Source organism: Sinohyriopsis cumingii, chromosome 2 (genome assembly GCF_028554795.1).
Source record: "Sinohyriopsis cumingii isolate HCF-2022 chromosome 2, ASM2855479v2, whole genome shotgun sequence".
Classification (NCBI taxonomy): domain Eukaryota; kingdom Metazoa; phylum Mollusca; class Bivalvia; order Unionida; family Unionidae; genus Sinohyriopsis; species Sinohyriopsis cumingii.
In genome coordinates, this window is record NC_142962.1 from 120,347,828 (window position 1) to 120,370,437 (window position 22,610).

A 22,610-nucleotide genomic window follows, 5' to 3' on the forward strand; every position below is an offset into this window, starting at 1 on the left:
GATTACATTGATGAAGCTGAGGCTATGGTGAAACAATACATGGATGAAAAGTTTACAGAGTTGTGTTCACTACCAGGCGTAGCACCTTTGTGGGGCATATTCAGTGGAATATTACCCAAATAAGGATCTGAAAAATATTATGATAATAATGCACAATGGTTGACTTGTTTTCACTTCTATCCTGGAATGGTTCTTAATATATATTAAGGTGTGTGAGTTTGGATTATATTTATTATAAACAGTTATAGAGATATGTGGGGTGTGAGGACAATAGTGATAAAAAATTCCATGCATCATATATTAATAAGTTATTACAGAAGACAAGATTTGAATATATATATATATATATATATATATATATATATATATATATATATATATATATATACATGCACACACACACAGAGACAGAGAGAATTATAAATATACACCAGACAGAACAGAAAGAGCCATCCCTGGATTCTATCATGTATCTACACAGGCAAGGCGATGGGTTCCATTTACCCACAGACCTGGGTTCAAATCTCAGTAGAGTATGAATTAAAATTTCTCTAACCTGTAAGATAGTATTATTTGTATTAAAATATTAATTCTGCTTCAATCAAGCATTCTTCTATGGAATCCAGAGATAGCACATTCCATTCTTTTTCTGGTGTTGTTGTAGGGTTTAACGCCATTTTTCAGCATACGATAGGCTATACATGGCGGCCAGTATTAATGGTGGAGGAAGAACCCGGGAAAACCCCGGAAAGAACCACCGACCCACGAAAAGCTACTGGCAAGCTTTCTCACATACCCACATTGGCTGAATCAGAGACTCAAACCCATGCAGACAGAGGTGAGATGGCAGTAATCCATAATGGAGAGCGCTTTAGACCACTCTGCGCCCCTGGAATGTATGTGTAGATACATGAGAATTAATTACCAGGTTGTCATGCGAGTGTCTGCTACACATGAGTGCATATAACACCAATTAAATAACATCATTTTTGGTGATGTCTGCATAGTCGTGAGGGAATAGAGGCTCACGTGTGCAGGCAAGGCGAAGGGTGCCATTTACCCGTGGACCTGGGTTCGAATCTCAGTAAAGTATGAATTAAAATTTATCTAACCAGTTACCTGTATGATAGTATTATTTGTATTAAAATATTAATTCTGCCTACTATTATCAAGCATTTTTCTACAGAATCCAGGGATAGCACTTTCCATTCTGTCTTATGTATATTTATAATTCTCTCTCTCTGAAATTTTTAGTCACGGGAAATTAAATCATGTTTGGAGCATTCAATGTCTAAGCAAAACAGTACTTAAAAATATCTTTGGTGTTTGTGTTTAAGATTAGATTTATCATCACATATATGTGATGGATTCTGAACATGGTGATGAAATTGCAGAAATTGCTGACCAGTGATGTTAACATCAGTGGCAATTTTGTTCCACTTGTCAAAGCATATCTGCATGAAAAAGGTATTAGCCAACCCTCATATAATCTATAATATAATCTTGTTTAGGATCAGATAGAGATCAACAACACCCTGATGTACTAATATCAAGTAGATGTCAGCTTGGGTTCGTTAACATGCAAAAACAGTTTAAAATGCACACGTAGGAATGAGATTTGATTTATAATGATAAAGTGAGTTCACTGACCCATTTCATTCACTGCTGATTACGCTGTATTAATGTGAACTCAACCATGAACAGAGAAGTTTTGACTTATTTACTTACTTAACAAGTATACACTTGTCTGTGTGCTTTTGGGCAGAGTCGAGAACGACTGTTTCAGAAACAATTCAGTGATGTAATCAGTATGGTTTTACATGAATGTGGTGGTAGGCCAAAGAAAATGCACAAGTACCAAGGGCTTAAATATACCAGATAAGATATTTTCTATGATTGTATCTCAGTTGCACCAGTAAATTTATTGGTTAGAAGTGGGTGTCCATACTGCACCTTAAGAAGGTAAGATTGTTGAACAATCACATTATTAATATAAGAACTACGATGGACCGTCAATGAAAGAAAATAATTTAAGCGTAACAACAACTGTGAGATGAAATCACCAAGAGAACCATGCTACTTGTAATACTAACGCATCTGTACAGTTGTAGATGCTATTAGCGGAATCACCAAAATGACCACTGTTTGTTTTTATTTTGCTGGCATTCTCACAACAGCAACTATCATTGGTGCACCTACTTGATTTTGTTGTTGGAGGTGTATTGATAGCAACAAGTGTTGTTAGCAGTGTTGGTAAAATAAGCTTACTGCAGCTGCATTCATATGTCTCTATTCAGAACTTTCTTGTGGTGGCACAAAGCAGTCTCAATACAATTAGTAAACTCTACCTGATAGTCATCGAAGATAAGATGATTTACATGGCATAATTCGACACTATGTTTGCGGAAATGGAAAACCACTGTTGACTTTGAGAACAGATACGGAACTGGGGCATTACCGACCCTGATTTACGGGCAGAAAAAACTGAGTAAATGTTTGCCAGTGTACTGAGGCACCTTGTAAGAACTGCACTTATTAGCTATACTCATATGGTTTCAGGATTTGGAACCATAATAATTACTCAATGGTATTATAAGATAGTAGTATGATAATAGTTTTGCGTTTCCTTACTAATCCAGGCTAAAGTCTTCTATCCCACATAAGTATCCTCTCACAAGGCCTCTTGGTATTTTTGCATGGCAGGTTTGGGTGTGGGCTCACAGGTACTTGTGTGTTAAGTGATGACAGTCATTGGTGGTAAAGGATCTGACCTAAATAACTAACAAAAATCCAAAATCGCTATCATGAAAGTACTAGTTCTAGAAGTAAAAGAAGTATCCAGGAATTTTAGTTTTAATCTTACGACTTATCCAATCAACACAAGTGGCTGGGGTGCAGCACATGGAAAAGCGCACACAAAATTAGAGCTCAAGAACTTTTAGTTTTGGAAACAGACACAAAAAGTATAATATATTTCTCTTTAACGTTTCATTTCAGTTTTATATTTTTTTCTCAACCTAATGTTTGAAATATAGGAAAATATAGCAATGTCCAAAGAAAAATAATGGAAAATTTATGATTACCCTAAAAACATAGTACACTTGACAACAATTTAAGGTTTTACTGTAGAGCAAAGTTATCATTTTCTTGTCATGAAAAATTTAAATACAATATCTCTTTGAAATATAAATCTTAATTTTACAGTCTATATACTAAATTCTTTTTTTCTTTTAACTTACTTTCTTCTTTCTCTATCTCACTCTCTCTTTTTATATATGTAAGCAAGGGAAATAACCCACAATCCTAACAACTGAGAATCTACGCTTTGAAGATAGTCAGAAAAGATACAGCTGTTGAAAATCATAGATACTTTAAAGAGCTAAATACATTAATATCATTTATATACCATTAACAAACTTCTTCATGTTGGGTATGATATAAAAGTAATATCAAATGTATTGATTACATCTATATAAAAACAACTGCATTACTGTACTCATTTCAATACTATCACACATTTACTCACAAAAATCTATTGCACCTCTTCATTCACCAAAACTGCTAATTTAATTACTTTTTTGTACCAATTTTGGACAAATGTCCAGGACCCCTGCATAGGATAGAATATCACCAGCATTTCATACAATGTAGTATATAATTTTATGAGACAATCTTGCAAATATTTTGATGGTAATTTGTCGTTTGACTTCATAATGGGTGTGCATGACACCAAAATAAATCTTTGTTTATGTTATATATATTTTAATTTGTGTTGTGTGGTTGACCTTAGTCAGAAATTGAGGAAAGAGGCCTACCTGACTACACAATTTTTTTTATGGCAAACAACATACTACATAGCTAAAACTTGTATTTCATTTTAGATTATATTTTAAGAACGTTATTACTTGGAGGTATACTTTTTAAAAGATGTTTAATTCAAGGTCTGTTTTTTTAAAAAAAATTAAGAATGTTCTAGAAGCAACTCCTTATGAATTTGACGGAGAATTCCATTAAGATGTTAAGAGTATTTCTAGAAAATGACCTTTGTGACATGGGTCAGGTGGATAGTTATATAAAGTTGTTTACTTCAGAATTAATCATTCCATATCTTAACATCAGTCTTAGTAGAATCAAGCTGTCTTAAGTTGAGAGGATTTAATTTATTTAAATTATTTATTGGAATTACCAAGTACATTTTTACTCAAGGACTAAATTACTATCTTAGAGAATTTTTTGGAATTTATTCAAGGACATTTTGGACTGTATCACTGTGATACAGCAAGACTATGAGCACATCAACACTATTCCAGAATACTGTTGTATCAGCACATACAATATTGGAATTCATTTGGAACACATTTTAATTCACTTAGAATATTCTACACTTTGGGACTTGTGACAGAACTTTTAGGACTATCTAGAATTTAACTCACAATACTGGAAGTTCTTTTTCAGTTTTCACTTTGTATTCCACGGAAATAAATTATTTGTTGTAATTTACTAAACATGTTGGTTTTCAATCTTTTCTGTTACTTAATTCAAGACCAGAGTCATAATACTTGTATCCTGTTCATTAATTTTGGTTTTCTCATAAGTAAATAAGTTTTATAATTTTACCCAGAAGCCTAATGATGCTTAACATCTGTATTTGGAGAACTCTCAAGTACCTTTGTTCAATGTTAATCATTATGCTTCCAAGCTTATAACCTACATGCATGCACATAACAAATTACAGCACTGTAAAAACAAATATATGTCCAAGAAACAAACCTAAACTTACATGTGTTGATGCCAATAATGTCAATGAGAATAATGCCAGGGATATAGCATTAGGTCTCAGATACATTAATGCCAGGAATATAGAATAGGATCTCCAGCACTTTAGTGCCAATGATCTGACATTAGGTCTCCAAGACGTAAGTGCCAGGGATATTACAGCATAAGGTTTCCAGAACTTAAGTGCCAGGGATATTATAGCATAAGGTCTCCAGCACTTTAGTTCCAGGGATATTATAGGTCTCCAGCACTTTAGTGCTAGGGATGTTATAGCATAATGTCTCCAGCACTTTAGTGCCAGGGATATTATAGGTCTCCAGCACTTTAGTGCCAGGGATATTATAGGTCTCCAGCACATAGTGCCAGGAATGTTATAGCATTAGGTCTCCAGCACTTTAGTGCCAGGGATATTATAGCATAAGGTCTCCAGCACTTTAGTGCCAGGGATATTATAGGTCTCCAGCACTTTAGTGCCAGGGATATTATAGCATTAGGTTTCCAGCACTTTTCTCTGGATATACTATCCTATGGAGCCTTGCAAAACTGTCACAAGAATAATAAATGATTGAACATAAAAAGATATTGGTTACAGTAACGATTACAAAACTTGGTAGTACATAATAAAGGAAATACTGCATTGTAGCATCTGCTACATAGTGACATAATATAATTACAATAAACACAGAAAACCTACACTGATAAATACCATATATACTCACTTATAATTCAATGATTTTCTTTTTTTTAATATAGAAAACTGTATTCATGTCAAGTAGGAGGGTCATCTTATAAGAGAAAAATAAGTTTGATAAATCTAGGAGTAATAATGAAAACTCTAAAAATGTTTCCTGCCAGTAGCTTCTCGAGGGTCGGTGGTTCTTTCTGGGGATTTCCCGGGTTCTTCCTCCACCATTAATACTGGCCGCCATGTATAGCCTATCGTGTGCTGAAAAATGGCGTTAAACCCTACAACAACAACAATAAAAATGTTTCCAGTATGTACAAACTACCATCAATTCAAATATTTTTTTTTCTTCATGCCATTGTTCCCATCCAGAAATAAATATGGTATGCACTGTGTTATCCATTTCATTACAGAATTCATTACATAATACTTGTATCTAAATTTATATTGATTTTAATAATCTGAAATTATGAAATGAAGTAGTATGCACTGCTAAGTTTTCATTCATCAATGTTGTTTACCATGGGTATTTACTAGTACTGTAAGTATTCTGCTTCCATTTTGTGCAAGTCTGATAACCTGTATTTGTATTATATTTTGTATTTTCCAGCAAAAACACCATTTGTGTTTGATGCAATGAAAATTTTGATTTGATTTGTATTTGCTTTTTTCATAAGTCAGATCTAATTCCTAAATAATATTTGCTAAGTTATCTGCCAATGCACAAGGCCAGCTGAAAATTATTTGATCAAGCTGCAAATTCAATACTTGTTCAATGCCATGTAGAATCCTACAACTCCCTTGTGCATGTCTGACCTTAATCTCTTAGCTTTCCCAAATAACAACCCTTTGATCTAGCCATGAAGTTTATACTTGTTCTTTGCCCATTAGAATCATACTGTCAGTAACAGTGGGTCTTTTTTTGAACACTTCTACCACTGTGGCAAAGACTGTATGATCAAAGAGTCATATACATAACCCAAGCTTAGTCTCCTTATAATCATTCACAGACAACAGGAAAGACTGTATGATCAGAGTCATATACATAACCCAAGCTTAGTCTACGTATATTCATTCACAGATGACTTAGAATCAATCAGGTTATGTTTACAATAACCAGATCATGGTGGATCAGTTTGGTTTGGTTTTGTGGTGCTTAATGCCAGTTTTCAGCACATGATAGATTATACATGATGTCCAGTATATCAGGTGGACAAAGAACTTGGAAAGACCTTTGGAATAAATACTGACCCACAGGAAGCTACTGGCAAGCATTCTCACATAGCCACAATGGTCAAGTCAAAACCTGAACTCATGCAGACAGATGTGAGATATGGATAATGGTGATGCATTACAGATGGCAACTTAGATGATGAGCATGAATTCCTGGGCAGTGAACTAGATGACATTAAACAGTTACCTTTACAGGAAACTGTGAATCACATTAATTACAGACTTCACTTTCATTGCCTACTTGTAAAACATATGAAAACTGAGAAGGGTGGGTGGGGATAAAACTAACATTAATTATGTAATACTTTCCTTAACTATTGTTTAGCTTACCCTTTCCACAATGGAAAAACCCTTGTCTGTACCAGATGTATAATCTTCCTGTTTAGAAAGATCTAAGAACATGAGCATCAGTCCAGTCTCACTTCATGAAATAGGCCTTGACAATATAAGAAGATCCGAGAGGTAGGAGAAGGGCATCCAACAGTGAGAGGTGTACTGCATTATTAAATTAGCTTTACCCACCCACCCATATAAATAATTTTTTTAAATATCAATAACACCTTACTGTTCATGTTTGTAAGTTGAATTTGTTGGTGAGGTGGGAGGTTGATGACCAACAAAAGAGGACAAATTTCAATTACTTACCTTATTGGTGAGCTAATCTATTTCTGGGATAAAGCAAGAAGTTGAGCCATTTCTTCAAGAAGAAAAACAACTTTCTGTGAAAGATTTTCAAACAAACATTACTCAAAGGTTATTAAAGTTTTTTGTCAAGGCCCATATAGCATGAGAAATTCTATCTCTGCATCATGGATACACTGGTCATTGCAGCTCAAAGTATGTATTAAGATCTGCTTAGTTAGGCTCTGAGCCAATGGCAAGGCCCTTGGAGCATTCAAGTGTTTGAAATGGGTGCCTCTAACATTTGATTGTGGATACCAAACATGATCTTTCCTCACGGAGGAAAACGGAAAATCTGCTACTGGAGAAACAGAGGGGCAGCTAGATTAATGGATTTCTGAGTGCACCAATCACAAAATGTTTCACTTTGCTTCGTTGAATTGTAAGTAGATTGTCTCTGGGCCTAATCTATTTTGAAACTTTGCCTGGCAGAGAGATCACTTGAGATGAGACAAGGGTCAAGTTGAGAATCTGAAATCGGCTCTTTCCACCAAGTTCAAACCCAGGTATCAACTTGTCAAACAGGTAAGTGAACCATGTCCTTTAAGGCCAAAGAGGTACCATCAGAATAATCTGAATTGTGGTTAACCTGACCTTCTGAAGTAACTATGGGATCAACCAGAAAGGTGTAAATGCATAAGTAACCAACCAATCCACCTGAGGTTGATGGTGGCCACTGCCCAGGCTCTTAGGTCTAAAGACTGGGGAGACATGACATGGGAGTGCTTGTTGTTTCACCCACAGACTGAACAAGGACTCTGCAACTGCTTGATGAAGAGACCATTCTGTTAGAACTACCTTGCCTCTCCTGGACAAACTATCAGAAATTATATTTTCATATCTCAGAATGTGATGAACACAGAGTGTAATTCCTGCTGCCAGTGTAAAAGGTTCCAGACTTCCATAAAAAGAGATGGAGCTTGAATGTCCCCTTGTCATCATTGGTATGCATACATTGAGAACGCCATCTTGTACTGATCCCTGATTTGATCCTGCCAACCTTTCAGGGTGAAGAGCACTGCTCTCATTTCTAAGTTGTTTGTATTTGGATTTGGTTGGATTTTTTTTAACGTAGCTTTAACAATTTTTCAGTCATATCACCATGATGTTTGCAGTGTGGCAAGTTTATAGTGATGTCAAGCACTAAGGCATTATACCACAGACATGTAGCATGATGTCCCACCCAGTCACATTATCCTGACACCAGGTCGACCAGTCCTAACACTAACCTCTTAATGCTGAGTGCTAAGCGAGTCTAACCAATAGGCCACCGGAGCAGTCAAGTTGTTTGTATGGAGAAGACCTTCTTCCCGAGACCAATGGCCTGGAGAAGTACTCATTCTTGATTCATATGTACTGTGGGCATGAAGTACCACTATTTGAGGTGGTACTCAAATGCCAACCTTAGAGGACTAGAGGATTTCAGGCTGAAAATGAATCCTCATGTGGTTTCCAAACTGTCAGCAGGAGAAAATGAATGGACTCCTTCTATAGCTACCATTGTCTACTGCAAAGTTCTTTGTCAATAGAAAATGCAAGGCTGACAATGAGGTCATGGCCTGTAGAGTTCTCATAAGATCCCAGATTATGATAATTCTGTCTTCTGCAAGATGGACCTGGTCCAGATAGGTGGTAGAAATATATTCTTATGCAAATGAAATCCTGTGAAGGAATGAGATCTCATTTCTCCAGGTTCAATAAAAGTCCTGGCTGAGTCATTGTGGTCTGACAGTGGTGTGTGATTAGGATTTTTAACGTAACTTTAAAAAATATTCAGTCATTATGCTTCAATATCTGCAGTGTGGCAGTTTATAGTGATGTCTAGCACTGGGGCATCATGCCGCAGACATGTAACATGATATCCCACCCAGTCACATTACCCTGACACCAGGTCAACCAGTCCTAACACTAACCTCTTAATGCTGAGCTCCTAGTGAGGCAGCTATTAGTGCCATTTTTGTAAGTCTTTGTTATGACTCTGCCAGGGTTCAAACCCACAACCTCATGCTTCTGAGGCAGATTCTCTAACCACTAGGCCACCAGAGCAGTCAGTCCAACCGTGGGACATATGATTAAATTGGGACATTTTCTGCTGTTGTGCAGGAAGAAGTCATCAAAGAGTTAGAGAAGGTGGATCTCCAAATACTTGAGGTGGCAGCCAATACTCCCATCACTCTGGTAAATACCCAGGATGCTGAGTCTTTGGGCCTCATGGTTTTCCAGACTGATAATTCTCAAACCCACTAAAAAAATTACCACTCTCGACTATCAAAACAACTTTTGATAAATAACAGACTTGGGATAATGTCTGTTCATCAAGAGGAATACAAGTTCCTGAATAGCATTAAATCACAGATGAAAGATACTTACTTCCATAAGCAAGAATTTACCATGTGTTGACAAGATGTCATCCAGAAAAGAATGACTCACTACCGCATATGTGCCTATGACACATATGGAGTCAATGTATGTGTTCTAAAGCTCTCCAGGGCAGGTGGACAGAGCAAATGGCACAGACAAAGGTTTCGTGGCAAGGTGAAATAGTGACAAGTAACGTATTACTTATAAGGAATTAATTGTATTATGGGGTATTGTGAATCAAATCATTCTGGACTGCTAATTTTATACCCATATGTGACCAATAACTGGATTCATGGACTTATCATATAAGTGGATTTAAATTGTCAAGCGTTATGGATTTCTATGGATTTTATTACACAAAGATGGACAAAATGTATGCTAACAATTTATTTGTGATATATATCACTCAATAATAATACTAATAATGAGAACTTTGTATAGCACCTAATCTTTAGAAGCTCTAAGCACTTTATAACATTAGACAACACCTATAACATAAAACATATATAATGATATGATTACAAAAAACAAACACCATGAAATTAGAAAACACAAAATACGTGCTGAAAATATTTAAGGTAGGAAACATTATTAGGTCTTTAAGTTTGTTCTTGCAGTAACATTACTGGATTTATTTGACACCAGTTGTGTCTTTAGTTTACTATCAATCTATCTATTCATCCATTTTGGTCTGCTTACTTTTCCAAAGTACAACTCTGAAGAAAAGTTACAGATAAATCAAACATACAAAGTAACACCCTGACTAATTGGAAGGTCAAAAAGAAATTAGCTTTCAATTTATAGTCAACTTGTCTGATAAACGAGTATATATGGCAATGCTGCAGCATCTGTGAATTGTCCCAAGGGAATTGAAATTATTAACACTATCACATAATCCAAGACTTATCCACAAATATACATATTTATCTCCCTTTATTAACTACCAAAACTGATCTTTCGTCTGAAATCTGATAGTCAATAGACAGTATGATCAAATCTAGCGTTTAATCAAATGTCCACATCATCAGGGATTATATGATTCATATTATGACTTTGTGGTTGATCCTCAACAACTGGCTCCTCCACCACCTCCTCACCAAGGGGCTCTTCAAGAGTATGGTACCTTTGCTCTGGGTCTATTTTTCTGTGGATCCAACTGTAGAAATAACATAATCTACAGATGATAAAATTCAACACCTGTAATGAAATATTCTAAAGGCTATATCCCGACCTTTCTAGTCGACAGTTTTTCCATATTTTTCTGCCCTGTCCACTAAATGTCTTTATATGCTTCTGCCATTAAGGTGCTCATCACAAGTACTTATACTGTATATGCTTGACATGAGAGAGACCGAATAAAACAGGATACACTGCGAACACTTCTATATTCATTTACAGTTACATCAAAAATGAGTTTTAAAAATACACATTAAATGGGATAATTGTATTCACAATATTAAGGTCCTTATTTCTGAATAATGATAATAATAAAGCAGAATAATTGAGCAATTATTGTCCAGTTCATTTACAATGAGCAAGAAATTTAATTTAAAAGTTGTTGTACAATTTTAACTTGGAAAAATTATCTGTAAAGGACAAAGAAACCAAAATGTTCAAGTAACTGGAAAAATAACTACTTGACAAATTTAATGGTTTCATTGTTTACATACTTAGTATGTAATCACAAACTATAGTCTGATAACACAAACCCATTTGTTTGTACCCTGCTACCGATTTAAAAAAAGAGAACGTGTAATGTGATAAAAAGTGCACAGAACTAAGTCAATTGAATCATTGATTTATAATTTCTAACCTGACTGCCACCAGAATGGCACTACTGCTAGCATTCCCTGCACCATTTCATGCTTAATAGACTTTCCATACTAACACAGCGCCATATTGCGTACACTATAGGCTAGTTTATTTCCATCAAACAACATAATGACATAGTTCATCCTGTTCGGCAAATGCTGAGTAATTGCGTAAATTACATAACGTTGAGAGTTTGGAATTATATCCCTCTGCATACATGAACATAGAAATTAAACCGCTTGCTAAATCCACATGAAAAGCGTAGTTGTCACTTTCCTTTGCTTGATTCAACATTGTAAATATCGGAAGCAGACGACTTATGTATGTACATCTGTAATCATGATACACCCCCTTGCTGAAAATGGACTTGTCCAGAAACTGGAAATGGATCCGAGCATGTCTGACTATTACACTGAAAACTTCCGTTAAGCATGAAATGTACATAAGATGATAGTGTTAGGGCCACTCTACTCAGAGTCAGGTTGGAAACTATAAATCAATAAATGAATTGACTAAGTTCCTTGTACTTTTTATCGGTGGGGTGTACAAACAAACGGGTTTGTATTATCAGACTGTAGAAGAATACACACATTATATATATATATATATATATATATATATATATATATATATATATATATATATACCCACACACACACACACACTTATGGCTACATGATCTTATAAACTGAAAAGCACTTATATATATACATACACACACTCATGAAACTAAGTTTTTCTAGTAAAATGTTTCTTCATGAATTCTTACCCAATCATATTATCATAATACCTTAGGAGAACTACTACCACCTCAGAAATCCATCCCTTCCAGATATACTTTTAGCTATGTGGCAGTCAGGCAGAGTGATCTCCCCTTGAAGTAGGGATTGGCAGCAAAAATCCCATAATATCTCAGTTACTACTGAAGCATAAGGCTGCTATATATATGTAACTATGGGGAGGCTGGGAGAGTGTATGTGTATTATGATTGGGTAAGTATTCACAAGGAAACATATTTTAGTAGAAAAAAATTAGTTTTGTCTTTAAATATGTTACCCAATCATAATACCTTAGGAGAATAGGTAAGAGGTGGAGAGAGAGGTACATCCTCTTACACCAGAGATGAGAACTCCAGTCTCTAAGGTATGCGAGACAGCTTCTAGGTAACCCAACTGGAGAAGACTTCATCCATTGAAGAACTGCTTCAAAAAGGGTAAATTTTCACACACCCAAGTCCAGTGGAAGTCGTGCAGCCACATCTTATGAAGTTGTTGAATTACCTGGAAAGGTAACCTGTTGTGCCACAACTATAGATTCCACCAGATAGAGTCAAGCACTTTGGGATGAAAGATCTTTGAGGTAAAAATTGGATAATGTGGACTCCATCCCATCGCATGGATAATATCAGAGAACAGTTCTGGTAAAAGGTAATGCTTCTGGCAACTGCTCTAACCTGGTGAGCTTAAGTGTGTAACAAATTCATCTGAGTTATATCTTGAAATTGCAGAGTTGATAAGCCTTAAGTGGATGTGTCCAGAGTAGACAATGATTTCATTACAAAGGTATAGTTATCCATGGATGGAAGCCTGTTCTTGGCGATGAAAGAGGGAACCATCATAAGTGAAACTGACCCTTCTTTTAACAGCATGCAAGCCATATCTCTGATTTGGGATCTGGCACTGGTAAGGCAAAAGTTGGGGGCTTAGTATTCCACCTTGTCACAAACAGGTCCACCAATGGTCAGTTCCATCAGATGCACATCTGAATGAAAACCCAGGGATAGAAAGACCGTTCCATCTTTACAACTTACTTGTTCTGAGACAAAGAATCTGATATTATGTTCAGATGTATGGGAATAAAAATTAATTTTTGGAAGTGGATTTGTTGTTGACAACATCACTATAGAAAGTCTCACACCAGTATGCAGAAATCTGGAGACCTGGTTCTGCTTTGCTGTTTGAGATAAGTCACAGAGTTGTTGGATTAAATGAGGGCAATCTTTCCAGTTAAAAATGACCGTCATCTCAAGAATATTTATATGTAGATGCTGGTCCTGGTAAGACCACACTCCACTGGTTTCCTGGAAAGACAGCAGTAGGTGTGACCCACACACACACACAGCTGTCTGTTCTTGCATCCATACAGACTATGATCTATGGAAGTTGTACTTGCAGAGGTATACCAACTGTGAGCCAAGTTCAGTGACTCCAAGACTGCAGATGGTACTTCATATTTGTGCAAATAAGGAGAGGTTGGTCCAGTGCGCAAGCTTATGGCCTCCACTGGGAGAAACTAATCATCTGTAATGGGCACATATAAAGAAGGTTGTTTCTTTTTTGGTGGTTTTGAATGGGTCTGTAGAATGTTTGAAGATGATGGGACTCTGGACAGAGGTGTTTTGAAAATGAAGCAGAGTCCCTTGGAAACCACTTGCCAGTCCCAATGATTGTCATGGCAAATCTTGTCCCATTCAGCAGCAAAGAACTGAAGCCTTCCTCCTACTGGGATCTGTAGGAAGGGCGGTGTGGAGACAATGTCATTTTCTGAGAGATGGAAGCAGTCATGTAGAGAAAAATTGGCATAAGCGATTACTACTTCTCTGTCTTTTGTCCACTTTAGTTTGCAAGAACCATGGTTTTCGACATGAGGAACTACAATAAGACAACTGGTCAGAAGGTTTTGATCGAGTCATGTCTCTTGGTTCCTTTGTTGGCTTCCAAAAATGTATCTTTTTTTCTTTTTTGGTGTTGCTGTTGAATTCATCTCCTTGGTGGTTTGTACTGACTCGATTTGGCTGTTACAATGAATGTAGATTAGAGGATAATGGTTCTTCCAGTAGCTGAGCCTTATGGTGATCCTTAAGGAAGGTGGAGGTGGACAGCAGTGCATCTTATTCTGCTAACTGCAAATGCTGTGACAGCATTGGTTAAAGTATGTTGAGCAGCTATGTTCAAGACCTGGATCATTCTAGAAACCAACTCCCATGCATGTACTGTGGAATTTGAGTAATCTGTTCCACCTGTTGGAAGACAGCCATTGATACCAAGTCCAACATAGAGATCATGGCTACTACTACCAGTTTGTGAGTGTCACTGAAAGATGTTGGATACATAAGACTACCCGCTCCCTCGATAACTTGCACCTGGATAACTCGCGATCCTGCTTATAACGCGGTGTCTGTCTTGGCTCGATTTTTTTTCCAGAGAAAATGTATTTAAAATATCTTTAAAATATGCTGAACATGAAAAAAATACTATAAGAATTGATAAATTAAACCTTGATACATTGCTCGTTTTATCATCGAAAATGGTGCCTAATGCCCGTAAAAATATAATCCATATTTTGAAATTTGCAAGTTCTAAAGAAGAATTAATTTCAGAGATCTCGAAAATGCTTAATTATGCGTATTTGGATGCCAATTTTTGACCTGGGATGCAGAAAATCACTGAGGCAGATATCTTCCGTACGCATGTAATAGGTGCGCGGGAAAATTCAAAGATTTGCCGGTCCTGTTTCAGCCACCTGCTTTGTGGGAAAATGTGTTGATCAGTTAACTGTGCTGATATTTACAATGACAGAATTCAGTGTCTGAAAGACTCTTTGATGTACTGTTGCCATTTTATAAGAGTACATTAAAAAAAAAAGAACATGATGCAACAGCTAGGCAGCTAGTTCAAAGGCTTTGACTGGCGGCCGAGTGAGAAAATGTACTGATATTTAGTGATTGAATTCAGAGGCAGAAAGACCCAGTTTTAAAATCCTAGCGAGACCTATGTTTAAAGATATCATATATTGCATAAGTTTTTATGATAAACAGTTGTCAGTATTCTGCAAATAAACAGTCTGGTGAAATAGCGATCAATGAAAACTTCTGGTAAATGCTAACAGGTGGCAACAGAGAATGAAATAAACACCAATTAAACATCTTCCTGTGTGAAAGTCACGTTCTAATCCTTTAATTCCGTTTCAGTGTAAACATTATAATCACAACATATTCTGTTCATTGAAAACATGAAAAGAGTCAATCGACCGTCACATCGAAACCCGTGAGTACTTCGGTGAGAACCTAATTACATGTACATGCCGGCTTTGTTTTGATCAACGCCTTGGGGAAGTGTTTGTTGCATTAAAAAAAAATCGATTACAAGAGACCTGGGGTGCTGGATTAAGGGTCATGGAGCTGCCTTTGACGTAAAGCAAAACAGTAACAAAGACAACAACAATGATAGTGACTTTGAATGTTTCAGTGAAACTGATGTCATTAATGCCAAGGCTGTTTGGGAGAAATTCGTACAGACTCATGGTCCTGAGATGGGCGTTTCTCTTGATGATATGGAGGAGTGGATTTGTGCTGACAATGACTGCCCCACAGCCGAATACATGTCAAATGAAACTATAATTAATTCTATAACGAACAAATTTGCAGCAGAAGACGATTCTAACTGGAGTAACACAAGTGTTGAAAGTGATGCAGACGCAGATGTTGCAGCCCCACCCCTCTGCACAGAAAGCAATCAAATATTTTGATATTGCCATAATGTGGCTGGAGACCCAAAATGTTGACTACGTAAAGCTCATGCAGTTGAGAAATCTGAGGGATTTTGCTCGGCGGCAGAGAAACCAAGGAGTAACACACACAAAAAATTGATTTTTTCAAAAAGTGAATTGATATTTGTCAAGTGTGGCACAAATGGCAAGTATTAACTTGTTCTAATTTATGTTGTTTTAAATTTGTAGACCAATTAAATATGTTAGTACTGATTAACCCTTGTTTTTTTTGTTTTCCATTTTACTTCTATCGCATTCAAATCTATCTATTGTTCGATCGACACTGTTTCTCGAAAAGAGTTGATCTTTTGTATATAAAAAAACGTCTAATTTGGATCAAACAATAAAACTAGAATGTATCCAATTCAACATAAAAATTAGTGACGTAGTACACAATGTGTGAAGTGGTGCACATGTTAAGTGAACGGAAACCACGTGGAATAATGTTTTCGATGATCGCCTCAATATTCTGTAATTTATCCTGAAATTAATGTTGTCCTATGAGGAAATAATAAAGTACACTGTTATGAAGAGATATTTATTTACAGTTAATCTCAGAACGATTATAAAGTGAGTATTCAACAGTATAATCTGCCTACCCCACCCCCCTTATTTTTCCGTTATTTCGTCAATCACTTTATTGGTTTTGGGCTTATTTTATAGGTCCCTCGAAAACTCATGCCTCACTTATAGTGCAGTCGATGTTTCTGGACCCCGATGTGCATGAGTTATCGGGGGAGCGGTGTAGTATGGTTTATTCACCCACAAAGCTGAAATGTCCTGGCCAACTGTTGCTGTTGATAAATTGTGAGATACGGAAATGATCGATGATGGGGTCTAGTAATTGATGATGTTAAACAGTTTGAATTGTCTGTGAATCTGCCAGACTGTGGAAATAATTGAAGTTGGATTCTTCCTCTTTTGTAATAAGATCAACAGATGCTGGAACTCTAGTCCAGGTGGTTGATAAGGTGGGAGGAGGCAGGCAAAGCTGGAGGCAAAAGGCAGAAGATTTCTTCAAACTCTGATGGATTGTTCCCATGACATAGTGAAATCAAAAAGTGAAGAAGGAGGCTGAGAGGATGCATTATTATCTTTGCTTACATGAGGTGAGGTCATTGCCTGATTGTAAGAGATGGTGAAGAATGTCGAGGTCTGCTACTGACAAAACTTGTGGAGTGCCCTTAAGTAGAACTGGTGATTTCCAACAGGTCACCGATTAAAGAGTCCTTTCCATTGTACCAAGAGTTGAGAGAACTGAGAGGTGGCAGGTACTAGGCTTGTCATCGTAAATGGAGAGTGCAGTGAGGCCATATGAGGGTTAGACTGGTCTCCATAATTGCCTGTATACATTGGGTTTGACAGACTGGATAACAGATTGATTTCCAGGAACTTATTGTGTTGAGGTCTTTGTCCCTGAATTTCCTCTGTAGTAGGCCTCTGCCAGTCAAAACGAAAATAGACCATGCTAGTAGGAAGAACATCATCTGAGTTGTAATGCTGAACTGGATTACAGGCTGTTTGATCCACGTGACCAGCCCATGTATCAGTGGAGTGAAAGGATACTTTGTTTTGTTTGTTCGCTTGCTGTTTATCATCAAGAGCTGTAGAGTGGAACCCTGAGGATGCAAGGCCTAATGGTGGTGACATAAGTGTCTCTGATCATGCAGATTTCTGGTGTTATATAACTGGAAAGCCCTTTGTTGATTTAGCTCCCTTATCTGCCTAAAATTCCTGCACTGAAGACATGTCAGCATGTAGGATTATATTGTCTTCATCCTTAGCTTTGCATTTCTGCACTTTGCCAATGGTCTAATCAACAAGATAAATAATGGAGGATGTATAACGCTGTTGTACCTCTGCACCTGTCTCTTATTACTGAACAAAGACAGAGCTATGACTTATAGCATTATCTGGAAAATAGCAAACAAACTGAATAAAGCTATGAATCATCCATGTAAAAACCAAATTAATTCACCATACTACCTGTGAGAGGATCCAGTACAACCCATACAGGTAAATATAATGAAATGAGAGGTCAAGTACAACTGGTACAGGTAAATATAATGATGTGAGAGGTCAAGGACAACCCATACAGGTAAATATAATGAAGTGAGAGGTTCAAGGACAACCCATACAGGTAAATATAATGAAGTAAGAGGTTCAAGGACAAACCATACAGGTAAATATAATGAAGTGAGAGGTCAAGGACAACCCATACAGGTAAATATAATGAAGCGTGACATCCAGATCATACATATATTAAAACAGAGAACTCACCATTATGCAGCCAGTCATTGTGGAATTATACATATATTGAGTTTTGCCACCAAAAGAATGACATGCACTCAGCCCCTATATCCAATACTATTACAAATGTAAAAGTGACATAAATGTACAATTTTACATCAGGTAACCTTGACCTTTTATCCACAAAATGCAGACCCAATAAGGATCTGTCCTTCTGCAAATGACAATGACCTCTGCCCTCTGTGGCCAGTAATCAAATGAGAGGTGGCTCTGCGTAAGAACACTCTACCTTTCAAGTTAGACGCACAGTCCAGAAGTATGAAAGATACATGGAAATGGCCACAAAACACAAAAAAATCACATTGGTGATCAAGACTAAAGTGGACATCCTTACTTGGAGCAAATCATGACTAGAAATCAGTTAGATTATTCATGCATTGTAAATTATTATTTTTGAGAGTTCAGGTTTCATTGTAAAAGTTCTTGTGAATAGCTACTTTCAAACTGCAAGATCAGTGGTCAAGTTTGCATGATTAGTACACTTGCACAGCCTGGCAACATCACTGTGGATCCTGATAATTTTTTAATACAGCTGAGGACTTGTTGACAGAAGCCTCTATTCCATGTTTTATCAAAGCTGGGCCAGAAATATACACCCCAAGTAGTAACAAGCTCAATGAATCAAATCAGGATGCTGCTCACTAATGAACAAAAGATCTTGAATACATTAAAATGTCTGAAACTGAACCATACATATAGCCTGAAAAGTAGCAAAAAGCTGAGTCAACTAGATGCGAGGTCCCCTCATTTATATGTACAGATCAGCTCATTATCAAAGTCATCCAAGAGCTTGATAGAGACAGACTCTTATTCAAAAACTGATTTTAAAAAAATCTGACCAGATATATAGCTTTTGGAGTGGTAACAATCAGTTGTTGATGGACAGATGACACACAACACATCATACAAGATAAATGCCGGGCCAAAGCATAAACTCATTAGACCTTGTAGTCAGGAGAGCTAAGTATTAAAAAGTAGGCTCGAGTGACCTCGAGCTTTGATTTCTTAGCTTTAGAATCAACAGGGACCTGCCCCTGTCCAAGTGTCAACAATGAAATTTCATGAAATGTAAGCCAAGAAAACTTAACCTTGGACCTGCCTGCCACAAAATTGTATGACTTCTGCCTTTACCAGGGGGTGGGGGGGAGGGGGGAGGGGGCACACATGAGGCTTGAGCAAATAAAACCCCAGCAAACTAAAGTTACTCTGTGGAAGCCACCTTGTCTACGGCCAGACAGATCAATGGCCAGACTTCACTATCACTATATCCCCTTTACCTTCAATCAGGGGGATGATCATAATGGGAGAAAAGTGACTGGTCGATATACATGTCTTCAGATAGCAATCATAATGTGTACCATGTACAAGAAAAAATTCCTTAATAACCACATGACTAGTTGAGTTTACAAGATTGTCATGGAGCTCTAAGTTGCATAAAAGAAATACAGAAACTCTTCCAAAATTACATATTATGAATACAGAGACTGGTAAATATGCACATCTTGATGGGCATTATACATACAAAGTTTTACAGTCATCCACAAAAACTGCAACAGTAGCTGCCTTCACAAGATTCTGTCACATATGGCATCCAGCTGCAAGTGAAACTTTACAAAAATCGTGGGAACTATGTGATTTGTCAATATTTGTGTCTTAAGACAATGACCACAGCAGGTCAGGATCCATGCTGGACACAGAGTAGGGGTGGGGAGAAATGACTTCTCTCACTTGCAAGTGATGCCAAAATAGAGTGAAGTGAGTGTAAGGGAGTTAACATTTAGAAAGTTCAAAACAGTCACATAAAACAATGTTCTAAAAACTTTTCCAGCAAGGTAATACAAAACAAAAGAAATACTCATTTATCTTCATGAAAATATTTAATGTTTTTTTGTTTCATTTGGCTAAATTGATAGGTTACTATTTTAAACAAGGTGACATTATCAACGTGCAAGTCCTCTCTTTTTTCCTTTGACAAGATACAAAATAACCTTGTTTACCTTTACTACTTGTTTTGGTTAATGTGTTATTATATTAGTTTTTAAAAAAAAAAATTAAAAAATGATATATATAAATTACATTTTATTCTTTTCTTGAGGATCTCTAATATCTTGCCTATTTATTTATCACATAATTTTGTCTTTGTGGTCAAATAAAAGAGATACAATAAAATAGAACAGAATAACTTTTTTTTAAATTATTAAAACTTAAAACATATCTTGCCTATTTGTTTTCATAATTGTCTTAATATATGTGATTAAATCTGTATATGTTCTCTTATCAATAATATCATGTGTGTAATACATTTTTAGCTACTACCCCTCCATTTTCTTCACGTATTCTGTTTTACTAGTGATAAGCCAATCAGCCTATAAACCTCCACAGAGCATTAAGTTGCATCTAAGTGGGGCTACAAATGTACGAAATTCAGCTTCTCCAAGCTTCCTAAGTGAATTTTTGGCAGGAATTTAGCCCATTAAAATGTATTTGCAGATATAAGTAATAATTACATGGATACTTTATAACAGGGATGAAAATACCTTGTGTAAACTGTTTCCAATTCAAACAGGAAAAATAAGAGAATAGATGTTGAACTCAAAATATGAGAGCTTTTAATGGCCAAAAAAAAGGGGTCGGTATGTATGAAGACATCAACTCAAGAAATGGAAAGGTCAAGTTTGCTTTACCTGCTGATATGGGCAAAATGACATGCAAAATAAGGGCAAAATGACATGCAAATATGGGCAAAATGACATGCAAAATATGGGCAAAATGACATGCAAATATGGGCAAAAATGACATGCAAATATGGGCAAAATGACATGCAAAGAGGCTACTATTTTGGCTGAGTTGACCCTGACATGGATTTGTAATTGTCAAGTTTCCAAGAAATGCATCAAATTCTGCTACACTAATTCCATTCCCACATTTCTAATATGAACTTATATGAAATCCAAAAGGGCAGCAACTCAGACAAACCTTGCTGGAGCAAAGTAATCTGCCCATGTCCACATATTCTGATGATGACCATAATATAAACAAAATTATGGAGCAGTTCGTCAAAAGACTAGTTGCATTCACAAGATTCTGTAAAAGACTGTATTCAACTGTAATACAAAAAAGAGCAATGACTCTAAAATAATTTGCATAATAGCATGGTGGTTTGTTTATGAGTATTGTCACATGATCACAATAAGTATTAAATTTCACTGGATCCATTGAAAACGTAAAGACTAAGATTCTTTCATAAACTTCATCCAGCTGCCAGCCAAAAGGACAAAAACTACAAGAAAAATTGCAGGCCCATAATGATTTATCAATATTTACATCTTCACACAGTTGCAATAATATTTATCAAGTTTCATGGCAATCTTTATAAAGCTGTGAGACTAGTTGTATTCACAAGATTTTACGATGAATGGATATATAGCTATTGTTGATGGACAGATGACACACAACACATCATACAAGATAAATGCCAGGCCAAAGCATAAACTCATTAGACCTTGTAGTCAGGAGAGCTAAGTATTAAAAAGCAGGCTCAAGTGACCTTGAGCTTTGATTTCTTAGCATTAGAATCAACAGGGACCTGCCCCTGTCCAAATTATTAAAGCCACATTAAAAATCCAAACAACACACACACACACTTTCAGCATGTGATTATACTCTACCTGAATCTACTAAACTTATACCAATTACACATACTAATGAAGTACCTTTAGACATACACTTTATCCAGCATACATGTTATGTACCCATTTAATCTTACATGGCTGATATAGCATTTGATACAATCCATATTTCCTTATCGCACACCTTGATTGGAACTATGTAAATCTCTATGTACTAATATTATTAGATGCATCAAATAGAAAAATCCATTCACACAAAATCAATAAAAATACTCATTAAGTGTCAATGTCAGAGTATACAACATTTAAGTTTTGCTCTGAATCAGGAAAAGAACTTGTTTCATATGGCATATAAATACAACCTGTTTATTAGGCCAAGACACATCTCTATGCCATATCAAATTCATTCTTTCTGCCCACTTGAAACAAACACATACCAGCCAACCTCCAACAGAATGTTGGTGGAGGGGTGGGGGTGAGGTAGGTGGGTTTGTGGATCACCAAAACATATAGAAAATGATGAAAATACACAAATCTGAAGCATTTATTACACTTACAAAACAAAAACATAGTTG

General features: G+C 36.4%; 1 protein-coding gene across 4 annotated transcripts in view; it reads right to left on the reverse strand.

Moving 5' to 3' along the window:
* Nucleotides 1-213: 213 nt before the first annotated feature.
* Nucleotides 214-22,610, reverse strand: part of LOC149805702 (lysosomal proton-coupled steroid conjugate and bile acid symporter SLC46A3-like) — a 32,111-nt gene continuing 9,714 nt past the window's right edge. For all 4 annotated transcript variants that reach the window (XM_089950360.1, XM_089950363.1, XM_089950361.1 and 1 more), the window contains exon 6: nt 214-10,892. In XM_089950360.1, the coding sequence (XP_089806486.1) occupies nt 10,745-10,892 (148 nt within the window). In that variant the 3' untranslated portion in view covers nt 214-10,744. The remainder of the gene's footprint in view (nt 10,893-22,610) is intronic.